At 42.8% G+C, this 19,054-nt stretch overlaps 1 protein-coding gene across 1 annotated transcript in view; it reads left to right on the forward strand.

Moving 5' to 3' along the window:
- The first annotated feature begins 4,261 nt into the window (after positions 1-4,261).
- The window catches only part of CLSTN2 (calsyntenin 2), a 418,317-nt gene continuing 403,524 nt past the window's right edge, over positions 4,262-19,054 (forward strand). The window contains exon 1 of the mRNA XM_021712857.1: positions 4,262-4,382. Within this exon, the coding sequence (XP_021568532.1) occupies positions 4,262-4,382 (121 nt within the window). The remainder of the gene's footprint in view (positions 4,383-19,054) is intronic.

Consider the following 19,054-nt stretch of genomic DNA (forward strand, 5'->3'; position numbering starts at 1 on the left):
TACTTCTCTAGTTAGGAAGATGTTGAGGCATTTCATTTTTTTGGTGGCTGTTGTGAATGGGATTATGCTTTTTATTTGGTTCTCTGCCTGTTTGTTGTTGGCGTAAAAGAATGTGACTGCCTTTTGCATATTTATTTTATACCCTAAGACTTTGCCAAAGCCTTTTATTAGTGCAAGGAGGTTATTGACAGATTCTCTTGGATTTTCGATGTATAGGATTATATTATCAGCAAAGAAGGGTAACTTGACTTCTTCTTTTCCTATTTGGATACCCCTGATTTCCTACTCTTGTCTGATTGCTCTAGCTAGGACTTCCAACACTATGTTGTAACAGGAGGGGTGAGAGTGGGGAGCTTTGCCTTGTTCTGGTTTTCAGGGGACATGCTTCCAATTTCTGTCCATTAGCAATATGTTAGCTGTAGGTTTATCATAGATGGCTCTTACTATTTTGAGCTATGTTCCCTCTATGCCTAGGTATTCAAGGATTTTTTTCAAGAAGGGATGCTGGATTTTATTGAAAGTTTTTTCTGCATCTAATGATATAATCATGTGGTTCTTATTTTTACATCTGTTAATGTATTTAAGTACATGTATGGTCTTGCAGATGTTGAACCAACTTTGCATCTCAGGGATGAGGCCTACTTGGTCATGGTGGATGATTTTTGAGATGTGTTATTGGATCTGAATCCAATAACAAGCTAGAATCTTGTTGAAAATTTTTGCATCTATGTTTATCAGGGATATTGGCCTGTAGTTCTCTTTCTTTGTTGGATCTTTACCCAGTTTGGGTATCAGTGTGATGTTAGCTTCATAAAATGATTAGAGGAGAGTTCTGTCTTTCTCAATTGCCTGGAATACTTTCAATAGGATTGATATTGACTCCTCCTTGTATGTTTTATAGAATTCTGCTGGAAATCCATCTGGTCCAGGGCTTCTTTTTGTAGCTAGTTTTCTTAAGACAGAGTCATTTTCCTGGGCTGTTATTGTTATGTTTAGGATCTCAGTATCTTCTTGTTTCTACCTTGGGAGGTTGTAGGATGTCAGAAAGTCCTCCATTTCTTCTAGGTTATCAAGTTTGTTTCCATACAGGTATACATAGTAATCTCTGTTAATCATTTGTTATTTCTTCGGGGTTAGTTGTAACTTGATCTTATGCATTTCTGATTGTATTTATTTTGCTTTTTCTCTCTTTTTCTTGGTCATTCTGGCTAGGGGTTCATCAATTTTATTTATCCTTTCCAGCTTTTTGTTTCATTAATATTTTTCTATGGTATATTTGTCTTCTATGTCCCATTTTTGGGTTTTTACTTTGATGATCTGGATTCTTCTGCTGAAGTTAGAGTTTTGGTGGTCTTGACTTTTCACCTCCCTTAGGTGATTTGCTAGGCTGTTAACTTGTACTCTTTCTATATTCTTGATGTGTGTTTGTAAAGATATAAATTCCCCTCTTAGTACTTTTTTTTATGGCATTCCAGAGGTTTTGGTAAGCTGTATTTGTTATCATTTGTTTCCAGGAATCTCTTAATTTCTGTTTTGATTTCTGTGTTGACCCAGGAGTTGTTCAGCATCATGCTGTTTAGTATCCATATGTTTGTGGGTTTTGGGAAAATTTTGTTGGTGGTGATAATTAATTTTATTCTGCTGTGGTCTGAGAAGGTGCATGGCAGTATTTCAATCTTGCTAAATTTGTTTATGCTTGATTTATGACTGGAATGTGGTTGATCTTGGAGTATGTTCAGTGTGGTGATAAGTAGAATGTATATTCCATGGTTATTGGATGGAGTTCTCTGTAGGTATCTATTAAGTCCATTTGGTCAAGCATCATATTGAGGTCCCGGATCTCCTTGTTGATTTTTTTGCCTTGATGATCTAGGGTTGTTAGTGGGGTATTTAGGTCCCTGGCTATGATAGTGCTAGAGTAATATCTTTTTTTAGTTTTCCTAGTAGCTGCTTTATGAAAGCTGTTGTTCCTGTGTTGGGTGCATATATTTTTAGGATGGATATTTCTTGTTGATGGATTGAACTTTTTATCATTATGCAGTGTCCCTCTGTATCTTTTTAAAGTATTGATAACGTAAATGTTGTTTAGTCTGATATTAAGATTGCGACTCCTGTCTTCTTTTGTGACCCATTTGTCTGAAAACTTGTTTTTCATCCTCTAACTTTAAGTCTGTGAGCAACTTTTGTTGTGAGTTGTGTTTCCAGAGACAGTAAATTGAGTTCCAAAGTCTGTGTTCTCAGTGCTGTCTTCCCAGGAGTCTGGAGGGTACCTGTGTTCTTCCTTTGGTTTTTCTCCATTTGTGATGGTTCCTCCTGCTTTATCCCCCCTCTTTAATTCTGTTGCTCAGTGATGGGGGGATAACTTTCACTTGTGTTTGCTCAATCTCCTGTTCTTCCTTATGTAGATCCTCTGGATTTGTTCAATTTTGAAGTTGGACTGGGGGCGGGGGCAGTGGGACACTGTGCCCAACTCGACTGCTGCTAGGTCTCTCACTCCTACTACAAGTGTCCATGCTTGATCCAATGTCAGGGGTGGGGCTTCTGTCTCTCTAGTGTGGTGCACCTGGAGTATCCTCCCTGGGCAAATGATGGTGATCCCAGAGGATCACCATCCCAGTTTGGGTATCAGTGTGATGTTAGCTTCATAAAATGATTAGAGGAGAGTACAGAGCTTGCTGAATGATGTCTGCCTAGAATCGAGGGACCTAGAAAAGGTCCCTTCCAGGCTTGAGACAGAGGAAATTGTGTCAAAATGGCATCCACTGATGCCTTATCCTCTGTGATTTCTGAGTTGACCCAGGAGTTGTTCAGCATCATGCTGTTTAGTGTCCATGTGTTTGTGGGTTTTGGGGAAATTTTGTTGGTGGTGATATTTAATTTTATTCTGCTGTGTTCTGAGAAGGTACATGGCAGAGCTTAGCTTCAGATCTCTTTCCTGAGTCTTCTCTGTGGTCCCCACTGTCAGTGCCCAGCCATTGTCTCAGGTGGTGGTATGAGCTGGGTGCCAGGTGTCAAGAGGCTGCTGATCTCTGCTGCCTTTTCTGGAGAGATGCCCTGGGAATGGCGGATTTTTTTGTGTACCACAGAGCAGCAATTTGTGGCTGCTTCTGCAGGGGGACCTTGGGTACTGGGTCCCATTTCTCCCCTCAGTTGGAAATTCACTTACCTGCTTGCACACACAGATGGATCCAGATTAGTCTTTATACTCACTCACCCATGTAGAGATGCTCACACTCCGATCAGTTCCATTACCATCTTGCCTCATCCCCTCTGTTTCTGTTTAATGCCCAGTCCCTGGACCTAGACTTTGCCCCAAATCCTGCCTAATACTGACTGGGATGGGTGCGCTGATTCTGAGCATCCCACCTGGCCTGTTACAGCCCAGATCTGCCTTTTGCTCTGACCAGATGGACACTGTTGGCCGTCATCAGAATTGGATGGTATCAGAAACCATGCTGGCATTAATCTGAGAAAGACATAGGCAGTAGCGACAGGGATAGGCTCATCATAGGGGCTGTTTTAGAGGCAGCATGCCTGCGGCTGTGTATTTTAGAAGTCACTATGGTTGAGTTTCCTAGAAGCCAGCCTGACTTAGGAGAATAATGGCACTAATAACAAGTGAGAGAACCTCCTGGCCTGGCCAACTCGGGGAACAACCTCTAGCAGAATTCCCCACTGATCTGAGGCTGACCACTAGATTAGAGTGATCAGAGGTCAACCCAGTCAACTTCAGTAGCTTCTGCTACCCAGAAATGCAGCCCATAGTCCTGCTCGGACCTGGCATGTGCACACCACTGAGCATACCTCTGTGCACAGCAGATGGGGCTGGGGTCTGTGGTCTTTGCTTTGTCCTTATCACCTGCCAGTGAGAAGCCAGTATCTCTGCTCCATTCAGTCCCCTGTCACAAAGGACCTTTGCTTGACTCCCTGGAGGGAACGCCATTGCTTCTAGAGCAGTGCTTACCCTGGAAGGGGTCTTGTCCTGAGTGGTTTTCCTGTATCCTGTAATAAACATGGAAACCAAAAAAAACAAGAGCTATTTCACTGGGGTAAAACAAGGCAGATCCCCAGTCTCTCTAGCCTGCTTCATAGCATTGAGCTTTTGAACACTTCAGTTGCCTCGTTTGTCAGGCTGATATAATCATTTATGATATGCATAAGGAGATAAGTAGGCTGAGGGTACACATTCTTCATTGAATCTTGGCATTCAGATGTGAGTTTGCAAAGCCCTGACTTGGCTTGTGCTGCTTCCTTTGCATGGATGTCGAGGGCTGTGCTCATGGTGTCATTGTTAATTTCATCAGGACTAATGGAAGTAGTGGCCCAGGACAAGGGACAGCCATGGGAGAAAGCACCTGAGCACAGAAAGACCACTCGTAGAAGTGAGGCTTAGAGGACCACCAGACTGTTCTGGCTGCCCAGGCTGTGGAGGCAGGAAGGGGCAGGCTCTTGGTGACAAGGCTTTCCCCTAAAGATGTGAGGATATAGAATGTCTTTAGTGAAAAGTTGTGCAGAGCTGGGCCCACCTATCTAAACCCATACCACATGCCAGGACGCTCTCGGGTTGCATCTCCGTAAATAATAGAAAATGCCATGAATGACCAAGTATGCACTTGGGTTTCTGTGATACTTATTCTTCTTACTTTCAAATTTATTTTTGTGTGGTAAGAATTAACATTCTGTCTTTGTCTTGGCATTCCTGTTCAAGTAATGACTGGTCTAGTGCTGTCGAGCCCTTTTATGATCTGGAGAGAAGCCCTGAGGAGAGGAAGGTGGCATCTTGATCTTGGCTTAGTGCATTGTGACCTAAAGTAATAAGCACCTTATTTCTTGGGACCTCAGTTTCCCTAGCTATAAGATTAGAATAACAGCACATATACCATCTACCTCTCAGGAAGTCAGAGGGATGATGACCCATTTGAAAGGGCATTGGGATATCGTAGGCAACTCTAAACTCTACAAGTATAAGGAGTAACGATCAACCTGGGCTTGAAACACTGTATTGTTCTTTTAAAAAAAAAAATACTTTTTCTGGAATTTGTTACATGGACATATTGTATAGTGAACACTGTGCTCCATAGGTAGTTTCTGAGCCCTAACCCCCTCATTGGTGTCCCCAGTGTCTATTATTTCCATCTTTGCGACCGTTTAGCTCCTACATATGAGTGCATGCATGTGGAAAGCACCTCTACTGTTTGCTAACATTGTGACCAGTGGGTTCTCAGAACCCTATTTTCTCATCTCTCTGGTAGGGGATAATGATACCTTCATCACAACAGGACTGTTGGGCTGCTCTGAGTTAAGATGATGTGTATACAACACCTAACACAGTGCCTGCCACATAGAACACAAACCCGGACAGTGGCTGCTGCTATAATGACTATAATTATCATAATGATCATCATCAACATATATTTGAATATAGATATTTCTGCCAGGTAGACCTGTTTTTTTGTGGAATTCCCTTCTCTTCTCTGTTACTGCAATGATTCTCAGTACTTCCTGCAGCCTGGATGAAAAGCATTTCCTAGAGCCCTATGGCTCATGCTCTGCATTTTACTTCATTTGCATTACTCAGAGTTCTCCAGAGAAACAGAACCAACAAGATGTGTGTGTGTGTGTGTGTGTGTGTGTGTGTGTTTGTGTAGAAAGAGAGAAGTTCCAGTCTCATGATCTGCCATCTGCAAGCTGGGAGACCAGGAAAGCTCGTGGCATGAATTCAGTCTGAGTCCAAAGGTCTGAGAACCAGGGGAGCCTAAGGTGTGAGTCTTGGTATAAGCCCGAAGGCCTGAGAATCAGAGGCACCAATGTTTGAGGGCAGGAGAGGCTGGCTGTCCCACCCCAAACAGAGACAGCAAATTCATGCTTCTTCTGCCTTTTTGTTTTGTTCGGGTAGATTGCCCACGTTGGTGAGGGTGGATTGTCTTCACCCAGTCTACTAATTCAAATGCCAGTTTCCTCCAGAAATGCCCTCACAGACACACCCAGAAATAACAGTTTAGCAACTATCTGTGTGTCTTTCAGCCCAGTCAAGATGATACATACAATAATCCATCACCACATTCTGTGGTTGTGGAGAGATGTTACTTTGAGCTGGATATGCCTATTCCACTCACATGTGCCAGTCAGGAAGCCTGCCTAATCATTTGAGTGGGAACTTAGGATCTTCTGATAGCAAACTTCCAGCTTTCCTTTGCCTGAAGTCTTGAAAGAAGTGTGCAGACAGACATGTTATGATTCCTGCTTTTCTAACCTGGAAAGGCGCATGAAGGGTGTTGTGCTAATTAGCATGCTGTCTCCCTCGCAAAGTGCCTTTGTGCTGTCTGTCAGCTTCTGCTCAGTAGATACTAAACACTGTTAAGGCAAATGATATCATGACTGACAACTTAATAGATGTCTTTTTGAGCTGAATGTGCTCCCCAGTGCTCCAGCCAGATAAAATTAACAGAAACCTTCAAGATCATCCTTTCCAGGCTGAGGCTTCTGAGTGAGATGTGCTAGCGAGAGCCTTCCGAATCACGTGAAAGGCATCAGATTCATTCAAATGGAAGATTAGGGGTTTGGATGTTTGTCAACAGTAATCACAGAAGGACTGAACTTCCAACTATTTCTGATGACAGGTAAAAATTATGACGGGTGGAGGCAAATGTGACTTCTGTTCATGTGAGTGGACCTCCAAATGAAGGTTGATGTTCAAAGTGTCCCATTAGGAGATTGTGCACTTACTCTAGTTAAAGTACCAAAATGCCTTAAAATAAAAATAAAAATAAAGATTGCTTGTTTACAGGGCTCAAAAACCCAAAAAATGCAGATTAGACTCAAAGTGCTCTTTGGTCTGGAATCCTCTTCACACCTCCAGTGCATGCCACCTCGCATCTGGAATCCAGGTGAGACTGAACCATTTCTATTCACCCAACAGGCTGCATACCCTCCTACTTCTGGGCCTTTGCATGTGACTTTTCTCCTGCCTGAAACAAATTCCTCTTCTTTGGGACCTTGATGACTCCCTGTTACTTTTGAAGAGTCATATCAACTCAGATCTTCAGTGAAAGTGGCTCACACCTCTGATTTCCCTCAGAAGACCATTGTCTACACCTTTGTTGCCACTTATTCACTCCTTGGTAGTTGTACCATCTTGGGAGTTGGTTAAGGATCATCTCTCATACTGTGATTTCTTTTAGATCAGAGGACATGTCTTTACTAAACCCTCTGTAACTAGGCTTTGATCACAGCACCTGACACATGGTGTCACCTCAGTAAATATTTATCCAGTGACCGTGGATAGCTATGGATAGGAAACATGAGAGAGTTGGTAGAGTTTGGGTTATATCCTCAGAAATCTCTGATTTCAATCCCCTTCTCTGACCCATAGGAGTAGAGAAGTCTGGGGAAATCCTTAACATCTTTGAGCCTGATGTGGCACATCTGGGCATTTGCTGGGAGGACTATAGCTTCCCAAGGCAGTTCTCGGAGATAAACTCCCCAAATGTTATAAGCAAGACTGAATCACTGGGATAAGGAAATTCTCAAAGGCTTCCTTAGAGGAAATCTCTCAGCAGCCTCGGCAGACAATGGTGTGTGGTGGGAAACACAGCTTTGCTTTCTGCTCTCTGAGACTCCTTTTCAAGCAGTGCCCCACCCAGGGCTACCACTGCCCCAGCCTAAGGACCCTAATGGCAAATTTGAACACATTTCCAGCTTCATCTGCATGCTTTGCTCAGCCTTCTGCAATTTAGCAAATTCTGGGCAAGATTCCAACACCTCTTCCAAGCACAGGAGGGCTTCTTGGGTTCAAACAATATAATTCCTGGAGCCAGCAGAACGATCTTCTTGATACATCCCACCCATGTGGGACAGATGGAGTTACAGAACACTCTGCCTGATGAAAATCGTTGCCCATGAGTGAGATTGCCTAGCCCGTGTGATGGTCTGTTTCAAAACACTTTTCCACAAGAAGCCTGCCTTGTTTCTGGGAGTTAGTTGAATGGGCTTGGACATAGCATGACAAAATGCTTGGAGCCATGTGCAGATTCTCAGAAGACCTTTTCCCAGGACACCCTGAGCCCACCTGGCTCCCTCTCACTGGCTCCCTGCCATTCCCACTGGTTTAGGAAGCCTGCTGTAAAAATATGTATAAAGGGGCACAGAATTCATTATAGAGATGAAAATCAACAAAACTGGAAACAAGTGGAATTTAATAAGTTCAACTAAGCATAAAATAACTTACAATAGCTGGGATGCCTTAAAATTGCTGAACACACAATAAGGGAGGAGGAATGTAACTGGAGTTAAAAATGCAGTGTGCAACACTGGTTGTTTTTATTAGGAAAGGGATATTATAGAAATGGTAAGAGCTCAGCAAAGCGTTGTTAGGCTGTTACTGAAAAGTAGAAGGCCTAGATGTCTCAGATAAAACAAGAGAGAAAACTGGGCATGCAGAGACATGAACTGAAAGGGATCTGTGGAGTAGGAAGTACCCTGGGGACACATGTGGAGTCCCTCCCTTCTCAAAGGCTGCTTGAGGTTTCACTAAATAAAGCAGGTAGGTAATTCAGAGAAAGCTCAATTGGGGGAAAGGAGCACTCAAAAAAATCGTGTTGCACTTAACACATGGTGTCACCTCAGTAAATATTTTAGCTCTTAATCCAAAAGAGTGATGGTGTGGGGTATAAAAGGGTTTCCATGTGCTGAGATAGACCTGTGAGGAAGACATATTTGGTCCTTTGGGCTATTCATGTCAGTCAAGAATCAGAGACTTCAGTCACCATGCCAGCATCCTCTCCCTCCCACACCACCTCCTCCCATCACTCCAGCAATAGGGCTACTTGATGTGAGGTATTGTTCTGACATAGACCGTTTCCCCCATACCTGGCTTCTTCCTGCCCCCTCCCTCAAACCTCTGGCCAAGACTGATCTCTGAAGAGTATGCATATTCCCAGTAATAAGTCACGGGGCGCAGATGGCCAAGCAAAGCTGAAAACAATGTAGTTGTTATGCTTAATCAATGTAATTGTGCACACCAGATAGGAATTTGAATGATCTTCTTAGTTGCTTTTGAATGGTTATAACAACCAAGGCATGGATTCTTCACTGACTGGCCACCATTGGTGATTCCCATAAGTTTTGGTAAACCAATGTCTTGCCTTGCTGGACCTCCAGGTGACTTCTTTGGAATAGATGAACATTACACACAAGCTCTGTTAGATTTTGGGTTACCATTTGCACCTGGGAACACAACCCGTTCCCAGTCATCCTTGCATTAATTCATTGACAATGATTAGTACATATTCAGTGCTAAACTCTGTTTTGAGTGCTGGATATACAGAAACAATGTAAGCACCTGGCACTATGAAAAGAACATGTGGCTATCAATCTGTTGAGCAAATTAATGACTGACTAGAGAAATGGTCGGATGGATAGATGAGTGAGTCAGGGTGGACACTCCCCTTCCCAAGCAGAGGTCGCAGTCTCATAGAAACAAGGACATGCAACAAGACTATTCCCCCATATTCTGATAAGAATCAGTGCAGGATCTGGTGAGTCCCCTGAAGAATGGGCTACCCACCTTGGGAAGTCAGGGAGAGCATCCTAGAGGAGACGGGAAGGAGCCTGAGGCCAAGGCTTCAAAGATGACCTTTCTGCCTCATGCCCATGTTGTTTCTGGCCTCCAGTCCCCAAATTTCAGACTCACTTGTGAGGGCGCCTTGATCCCAGGGTTGGGTCAGCTTCTCTGTTGGAACTTTGGCTCAGCTGCTCACATAGTTTTCCCCTCACCCACTGACTCAATCTGTTTGTGGTCACTGCAGGATAACTGTTCCCCCAATCCAGCTCCTGACCAAAGACCCAACCATGATGCCATTCCCAGTGTCTGGGCCCCATAATTGACTCACATTCCCATGGACATAACAGAGTCCCCTGAAACACAAGTAGGTAGCTGGATCACTTTAAAATCATTGTGTGTTAGTAGCTTCCTGATTTGCCCTTGAAGGTTAAACCAGGGGAAGTGATTATAGCTCATTTCTGATCGTCTGTAACCATAAAAAGGCTCACAGTAAAACTAAATGGATGAGTTGGAAAGGGCAGGATTGAAGCAGGGTTGGAGGGTTTGCCACATCATCACGCAGCTGCTCCTGACCACACACTGCAGGCCCTTAGCTATGTCTGAAGGACTTTGGGGCTGCCTGGAGCCTCATGAGGACTGTGGAGGATCCTCTTGTCCTCACTGGAGGCTGAGGTGAGGAAGGTGAAAACAGTGAGTGTTGTCACCGGGCACCAAGGAGAGCTTGGAGAACTCCTTCACTTAGCTGAAGAGATGGGGTTGGACCTCCACTTTCTCCTTAAAGCCTTTAATTGCTAATAACTTTGAGTGAGATTTGCTAAAGCAATTCTTTGTGTTCAACCTTTTTTGTTGTTGCTGTTCTTCAAAGTCATTACTCACTGTGGTTAGTTTGGATGTTTGAGACAGCCCAACCTGGCATATTCCCCATCATGGCACTTTATAAATGCTCATGCTGATTAGAACTTTTATTTTTCATAATGACCCACTAATGTAATGATAATGCAAGTAATAGTCCATATCTAATGGCTTCTTGTCCAAGAGCTGAGGGAATTCATTTAATGTATTTAGTGCCAAACTCCTAAAAGAAAACTATTTAAGCTGCTGCATTCACTTATGCGTTGTTATGAATCTCTGGGTAATAAAAGGGAATGGCTCATCTGGAAAGTTGAGAGAAGAGGAAGAAATTCAGGTCACTTGTGGCAGCATTTTTATTGTCTCCATATTGTTTCCTTATCACAGAACTGCTAAGAAACCTCAAGTTCTAGTCAACTTTAGAGTGAGGAGACTGTGAGTAGGGTGCTAGGACTTTTGCAAAACTTGGGACTGTTCTAGATGTGGTAACAATGGACCATCAGATGTCTTGGTGACCCACAGACAGGCCATGGATGCAGCTGGTTGTTAATGGGCAGGGTTTACTGTGGAGGAGGGGCCAGAGCGTTAGCCTTCAAGCCAGAGAGGGAGACCCATGAGCCTAAGGAGCCATCCTAAAAGACTGGAACTTTCTCCTCCTGGAGCTGGGCTGAGTAACATGGCTGTCTTGCATACCACCAACCTCTTCTCATTCTGAGTCCTTTGTCCTCTTAGAAATGTTCATTTTTGGGAGATACCTCTTATCAACAAGGGTGCCTGAATGAAGCATATTTGTATACCTAACCCTTAACTGTACCCCACAATATCATAATAAAAAATATTGATTAAAAATAATAATAAATAAATAAATAAAATTTAAAAAAAGAAACGTTCATTTTTGATGGTTCCTTCTCCCATGCTCTCTTGTGTGTATTTTTCAAAACCTGCTCTCAGTAAACTTTTGAGGCTATATAAGTGTCGCTTATGTGTTCAGTCTCCCAGGGATGCCAACACACTAAGCAGCAATGAGAAACATTAGATACAAGTAAATGGATGTCAGACAACAACAGACTGGAAAGGAGTTTGGTCCAAGGAACATTCTGTATTATTGAAATCACCTTGTAGATAGTGATGGAACCCTTCCTGCTCACCTATGAGTAAAGTTGCCAGATAAAATATAGGGCACCCAGTTAATTTGAATGTCAAACAGCAGATGTTTTTGTTTTTTCTTTTTTTTAATTAGAAGCACATCCCAACTATTGCATGAACATACTTACATTAAAAAAATAAATTGTTGTCTATCTGAAATTCAAATTTACCTGGATGTTCTGTATTTTTATTTGTTAAATTAGATAGCTCCCATCTGCAAATCCTAACCCTGGTACCATTTCTTGGGTTCCTGAATGCGACCTCGGATGAGGCATCACCCCTCATGATGTAGAGGTGAGCATACTTGATGGTACACACTACTCACTCCCCATACTAACCTGAGCTTCTTCCCTGTGTCATCCTGGTTACTTCAACTAACAGTAGGTACTTATGGTCTGTTGTGTGCCCAGCCTTTGCTAGGTGAAAGTACAGTGTGCACCTGCTTGGAAGGAATGAGCATTGCACAGTGATAGAAGCACATAAGCAGTGGAATCAGAACTGAGTTCAAGTCCAGCTGTGGAATCTTGATCAATGTTACTCTCACCAGGCCAGTTTCTCATCTTTAAAATGGGGATACTATCATTGGGTTGTTATGAGTTTTCAAAGTGTACAGTGAACACAGCAATGAGCCACCCAAATCACCCTTCAGATAAAGTACTATTTGCCCCAGATGCTGGGGGAACTATTGGCAGAGACACCTTTCGGCTGCTGACCCCAGACATTGCTTTCAACCAGAGGGGTACATTTGTTCAAAGCTAAGCCCCTTCCTGGGGTGCCTCCTATCCAATGACTGATGCATTCAAGAGTATATAGGTCCATCCATCTGGGCCTAACTCCGGATACCTGGTAAGGGGTCATTCAAGCTCTAGAGGTTCCTGGGATTTATTGAAGCTGCCATTGGGCTGCATCACAGCTCCTTTTCTCCCTCTGTCTCTCCTGCTTCCTTTCCTTCTCTTGCATTGATGTTGACCCCAAGGGCACAGCTAAATAAACATCCTGCACACAAAACTCTGTCTTAAAGACTGCTTCCCAGGGAGTTCATGCTGCCACAGTGTGGTACAACTCCCAGTACATAAGATAGGTGTTCAACTCACAGAAAACATTAACTACAGCACCAAAAGGAAGGCAACAGTAAAGTCAAAGTAGAATATTGATCTAATTTTACATGGTACCCTCTGCACCTTGTTCTTAGAAAGGGCTTCCTTCCTGATGGTGATGTCACTGACATTAGATTGTGATCCTCACAATGGAAAACCTGTGCCTGTCCTGCACTTTTCTTGGTGACCGAAATGGGTCTAAAACACAGCAGGTACTTGACAAATCCATGGGCAATGCTTTGGCATTTGGCTTCAGAAGAATAGATGGAGCAATAAGCTCCTTTTGAATGAGTCTTTTGCAAATACAAACAGCTTAGCACAAGAGAGAAAAGAGTGGTTATAGCAGGAAAGTAAATGGTTTGGGGATGGACTTGGCCTATGGAAGGTCATATAGGAAGAGTGTGAATCCCCCAAAACCTTGAGAAATGGTGGGAGAGAAGCTCTGGGCTTAAGGCGGGGGTGAAAACAAAGAAGAACATGCCCAGGACACTGGAAATAGCTCAAGATGTTGGGGGATATTAATCAGCAAGTGGGAGTCAGAGACTAGTGGGGATTGCAAAATGAACAACCTGTGGGCCAGGTTAAGAGTGAGGTATTTATCTGCAGGGTGATAGGAGCTGCTGGAAGGATTTTAGCAGGGAAGGGGCTTGATCCACTCTGCGGATCATTAGGATAGTGTCTTGGAAGGTATAATGTGGGTTTGTCAAAAACACTCACCTATCTCTTATGCACAAGCTTATAAGCAAATGCTCCTGAAGCTGTTTATATCTATAATTGACTTGTCCAAAAGAAGCTTATTGCTCTGGCTGATATTCTAAGACCAGATAGGCAGGTGTGGCCTAAGCATTTATTAAGCACCTGCTGTGCATGCTCCAAGGGCAATGATGGGGGCATGGTTTAAGCAGTAAGGGAGGAAAGCTGACTCAGAAGAGACATTTTGATGAGGAGCAATATATAGATATGCTGAGGATGAATTGACAGATGAGAAAGTGGGGAGGAGTCTAGGTGGATATTCAGGCTGTGAACTCTTCTTCACTTCTTTGCCCACCCAGATCATCATGCAACACCTAGCTGAGGCCCAGCCTCGGGCTCCTGAGTGCTCATAAAGGTAAATTCATCCTTGACCTCCCCTTCCTCTGACATTCCTACAAAATTACATCTGCTAGATTAACTATGAATGAATGTATTATTACCAATAATTGATGTATGTATTAATTTATACATTAATAAATTACATAGTTAGAGCTCTGAGTCCTGTTCTAATTTCCTTGGAAGTGTCTCCAAGCATAGCCAACCCCGTCTCTCTGACTCCACACACTACATTATCCCTTTATGGTTCTTTCTTAAGTGGACCATGCTCCTGCCTCTCTGTTTTTTCCCCATGTAGTTCTTTCTTCCTGGAATATTCTTTGATCCCTCTCAACTTACCTGTCATTTATGAAGACTATTCCCTCCAACACCCCCAATCATGTCCCTTTTCTTGGCATATATCTTCATACGTTCCTGCACTTCTTCTTACCACTTATCCCAATTATAATTATTAATATAATTACTTATTATAGTTAATTATTAGTATAAGTATTTGGGTTGTACCGCCAATATCTGGCATAGTTTCCCCAACGCAATAGTTGATAAATATTTGTTGAAAAAAACTGTTGCTTATGGATTACACTGCATACGTGGGCAATTGGTGTTTGCATTCTGTTAGCCCAGTGTTATTTGTGGGCAGAAGCTATTTTGGAAGTTATTTCCAGTGGGGATGAAGCTACTGCCTCCTTTAGTCCTATCCTATACCAGGATTAAGCATAAAGTTTGCAAAGTTCTGCTTTATATGTAATCGCCTTCCCTCGCACCACAGGAAATGTCTTTTTTTCTACCCCAGGCTCACTGGAATTGGAGATACTCTACACACCCAAGACATAAATGCTTCCTAATCTAAGACATACTTAAAGAACCTGCTGTGTGCTAGCCCTGGGAACAGGCCCTAAAGCCTGTTCTACATACACTACATTTAACTCAGACATTCCTAATGGAAGCCTGACAGCAGTCTTATTGGCTGGGGGCACTTGGGTGCCTGCCTGGCTTACATGGTGTCTCAGAGAGCTGGGTTTATAAGTACTCTGAAGCTGTGTGCCAGGGCATGTGTGAGCTTATACACTCCTATGGAGAAAGGGTTGAGGTTTCAGTGTCCACTGTTGGGGGTGGGATCCTAGCACATGTCCCCTGCATGGCTCCTCTCAGCCCCCTTCTGAGTTCTGTTGTCTTTTAGGCATAGACTGCTTTATAAAGACACAGGGGTGGAGGAACCAGTGTACCCATTGGCACCGGAAATATAAGGAGCTGCCAGGCGGTTAACAAAAAGAAAAAAACAATTTTTTTACACAAAAGCATGAACATGCTCTCTGTTGACTGTGTAACTCTCTGAGGCTGGAACCACCTCCCTGTGGCAGGAATTTGGCGACATCTCTGGTTTGGTCACATCCCAGCAACAGCGCAGAGCAGGGCTGCCTCTCCAGTGCTGGGTGGGCCCTGCTCACTGTTTCCCACCAGCTTGGGCATGGGGTGAAGAAAGAGCTTTGAGGACTGGGTGCACCTGGGTGTGTGTTGGGGAGGGGGATGCTCAAAAGGAAATCAAGATGCAAGGGGCCATTCTTAAAATTGTTACCTCACCTCTGAATTCCTTCTTTGAGAGCCTCATTTCTTTCTAAGGTAAAGGGTCATGGGACTTCTCAAATTCTCTTTGGACAATAAGGAGAGCCTTGACTTGGACTGTCTAAGCAGGCATGCTCCACCTGAGGCCTTGGGGATGATAAGAAGAGGGGACAGAGGGCTGTGGCGGCAACCACAGGAGGTGAGAAAGAACACTGGTAAGAATGGGGCCCTCAGGGGGGAGGCGGCGAGCCAGCTAGTTCCACAGGAAAAAGGGGCTGGTGTCAGAAAGCTTTTCTGACCTCACTGACAGCTATGATGGATGCTATACATTCATTGATTCAGCTTGTAGTTATTGGTGCTTTCCGTGGGCTAGGAGCTGTCTGTGCTCCAGAAAAATACTGATGCACAAAACAGACTAGCTGTATGCTCTCAGGACTTCCATTCCCAAGGGACAAGGCGGACGGTAAAAAGTCAAGGCTTACATAAGGTAATTTCAGGTATGACCATTGTGATGAAAACAATAAAGGTGTGACAGGATGAGTTGTGGAGCAGGGGAAGATACTTCAGATTGTCTTCAAGTAGGGGTTCTCAGAGGTCTGAGCAGAGGGTGAATGATGAGAAAGAGCCAGTCATGTGACTGAGGGGAAGGCATTTCCGGCAGGGGGAACAGCTAGTGCAGATGCCCCAAGGAAGGACTGAGCTTGGTGAATTTAAGGAATAGGAAGGAAACCAGTCACACCAGTGAAAATTGAGACATTTACAAAGAATAGTTTTATGTTAATTCTCAATATCATTTTCTCAATTTAAAAACAAGGATTGACTAGTTCTCAGCGGTGATATCTCCTTACATTGAATGCTTCCAGGATACAATCAGCTTCACACTCTATCTTCTATAAAAGGTAGGGCAAGACCTCCCCTGCTGCCCAGCTGGTCTCTGGCATAATTAATGTTGTTCCTCCTAATATGGAAAGGTATGTTTGTCTAGGTCCTCCAAGCAAACCTCTCCCAGATGATAAGGTCTTTACATCTATATCCCTAACTCAGCATAACAGTTCTCAAAATGTGGCTAGGAACTCTTGGGGCGGGGGACCCTGCGACCCTGTCAGGGATATACAAGGTCCAAACTATTTTTTGTAAAAGTGCTAAGATACTATTTTCTTTTTTATTTTAAGATAATTTATAATTAGAGAAGAACCACTGTATATGGGTCTTTGCCCAGATAATTAACACAAGCAATCAAAGCTTATTTATTCATTCACTGGTGATCTTTTAACACACATTTGTGGAGCACATACCATGTGCCAGGGCCCATGATTAATACTACTGAAATCAAGGGTCTCAGTCATCAATTTTGGGAAATATGCCTTAGGCATTGAGAGACTCTTCCAGCTGGCCAATATTCATTCTATTTACCTCCAGGAGAAATAGACATCTTCAACAGTGGAGATGTTGAAAAATCGCTAAGATCATGATACTCCTTTGAGACACAATGATTGCCTCCCAAACACTCTGTAAATTCAAAGTCCACATTTATTTTATAAATTCATCACAATGCTTTTAACCTTTGATGCCATTTTCAGGGATGATTTATGAAGTTTGTTTCTTTTTATGGCAGTTTCTCCAACCAGGTCGCAATAGATATAAGGACTGTGATTTCAGACAATTATTCTCCTGACAGCATGAACTCAAGTTCATGCAACAAGATGCTCCTTTTTCTTTTTCCAAAAGAGTCAGCGGCTCTATTACCTACACAGTATCACAACAATTGGTGTGCAAGCTATTCAGCCAATAAGTTGCTTTTTCTTCACAACCAGAACCAGAAAAAAAACCATCTTATCACTGCATTGATCCGCTTTTCCTCAACTGAGTTCAGTCTAAGAACTGATTGTGTGAGTCTTGCCTTAACAACTTTAGATGTCCTTTCTTCCCCTCCCCTCACTATTCCCTTCTTCTCTCCCCACTCTGTTGCTTCACTCACCCACTCTCTTTTTTCCTACATGAGTAATATGTGCTATGTTTTATATTCTTTGCCAAGACATATGTCAAATGCCAAATTTTCTGGTTTCAGAGTACTCTTACATATTGTCTTTTAGGCATGGACTAAAAGAGTCATATTGTTAGCAACCCCAAGGAGCTTTAGTTTTTATGGGTTATACCTATTGTTATTTATTGCATTAGTGATGAAAACTGGAAAAATTTTAAAATATACATTTATTAAGTTAAAAGTAACACTGATAAGCGCATCACGTATTGGCCCAAATAACATACTTTTTATTTAAAATAACTGTATCATTATATATTTTTTCAAATAGTGGGAAGAGTGCCATTGTTTTACATTTTACAAATGTCTTTCATGTCTGGCTTAATAGAAGACAGCTGGATTCTCCTATCTGCTTCTGCGGTCAGTCTGTTTCAGTGTCATGTTTATAGCCTCTGGAAAACTCCTTCAGAGAGAATGAAAGCAGAGAAAGCAAATACTAGCTTAGCACTTTTATAAAAATAGTTCTGATCTTATGAATCCCTGAAAGGATCTCAGGGATGCCCCAAGGATTCCTGGCCAATATTTTGAAAAATGGCCTGAATATTGGTCTGGGCGAGGGATCTAGGCATAAAAGACCTAACATCTTTCTCTACCATTTAGTAGAAGACATGAAATGATATTTATATCCCAATATCGTCCTTGCTATGCTAGAGATAAGCAGGGGACTATGGGAGGACAAGAAGAGGAACCAAATTCAGTATTGGGCATGTATTTTGGGGTGAAGGAGTAAGGGAAGGTCGGACCCCTGAGCCAGGGGTGCCGAACTGAGCTCATCTGAGCAGGCAAGAGTATAGATGTGTGGATGAACATGGAACCATCTTCTCTAACACGCTGATACTCGGTCTGATAATGGGAATGACCTCATTTGGCTCACAGCTTTATGAAGATTGTGTATTTGGTGGGAGGGGTGGGAGGCCTTTTTTGCCTACCTTCTACCTTTGATAACCTGTACCTTCCTGGGAAGGAGTCAGAGCTGGAGAAATGCAGATAACGGTCCCCATAAATAAGAAGTGAAATTGGCCTGCCAGCATTTTCCCTCTGAAGCACTGAGAATTTTGCAGTGAATATACTGTAAACCAGATAATTGCCATTCATTGTTCTGAACATCTTGGAATCTAAGGCATGAAATGGAATTCACAATAAAAAAATGTATCACACTTTTGCTAGCTTCTAGAAGAAAGTTGACAGCATAAGCCACAAGGGTTTTATTTATTAGTTTACCAGTAGAGAAACAAAAATATGGTGTTTCTATCTGAGGTTAAGAGGAATCTGCACTGTCCCATCAAATCTTCTTTCTCAATTTGAATGTAACATTCTACTAGAATCTTCAGTGGGTGTGATGATTTGTTTGTGATGTGTCAACTTGGCTAAGCTATAATACCCAGTCATTTAATCAAACAATCTAAATATTGCTGTGAAGATATTTTGTAGGTGTGGTTTGTATCTACAATCATTTTTATCTAAAGGACATTACTCTCAATAACATGGGTGAGCCTCACCCAATCAGTTGAAGAACTTTAATAGCAGAAACTGTGTTTTCTCAGAAAAGAAGAAATACTGGCCAAGGATTGCAGCATCAACTTCTGCCTGGGTTTCCAGCCTGCAGGCCTGCCTTACAGATTTCAGATTTGCTAGCCCCCGCTAATGCATGAGCCAATTCCTTGAATCAATCAATCTCTCTCCTCTCTCTCTCTCTCTCTCTCTCTC

Source organism: Carlito syrichta, unplaced genomic scaffold (assembly GCF_000164805.1).
Source record: "Carlito syrichta isolate Samal-C Ts95f unplaced genomic scaffold, Tarsius_syrichta-2.0.1 Scaffold91100, whole genome shotgun sequence".
Classification (NCBI taxonomy): Eukaryota; Metazoa; Chordata; class Mammalia; order Primates; family Tarsiidae; genus Carlito; species Carlito syrichta.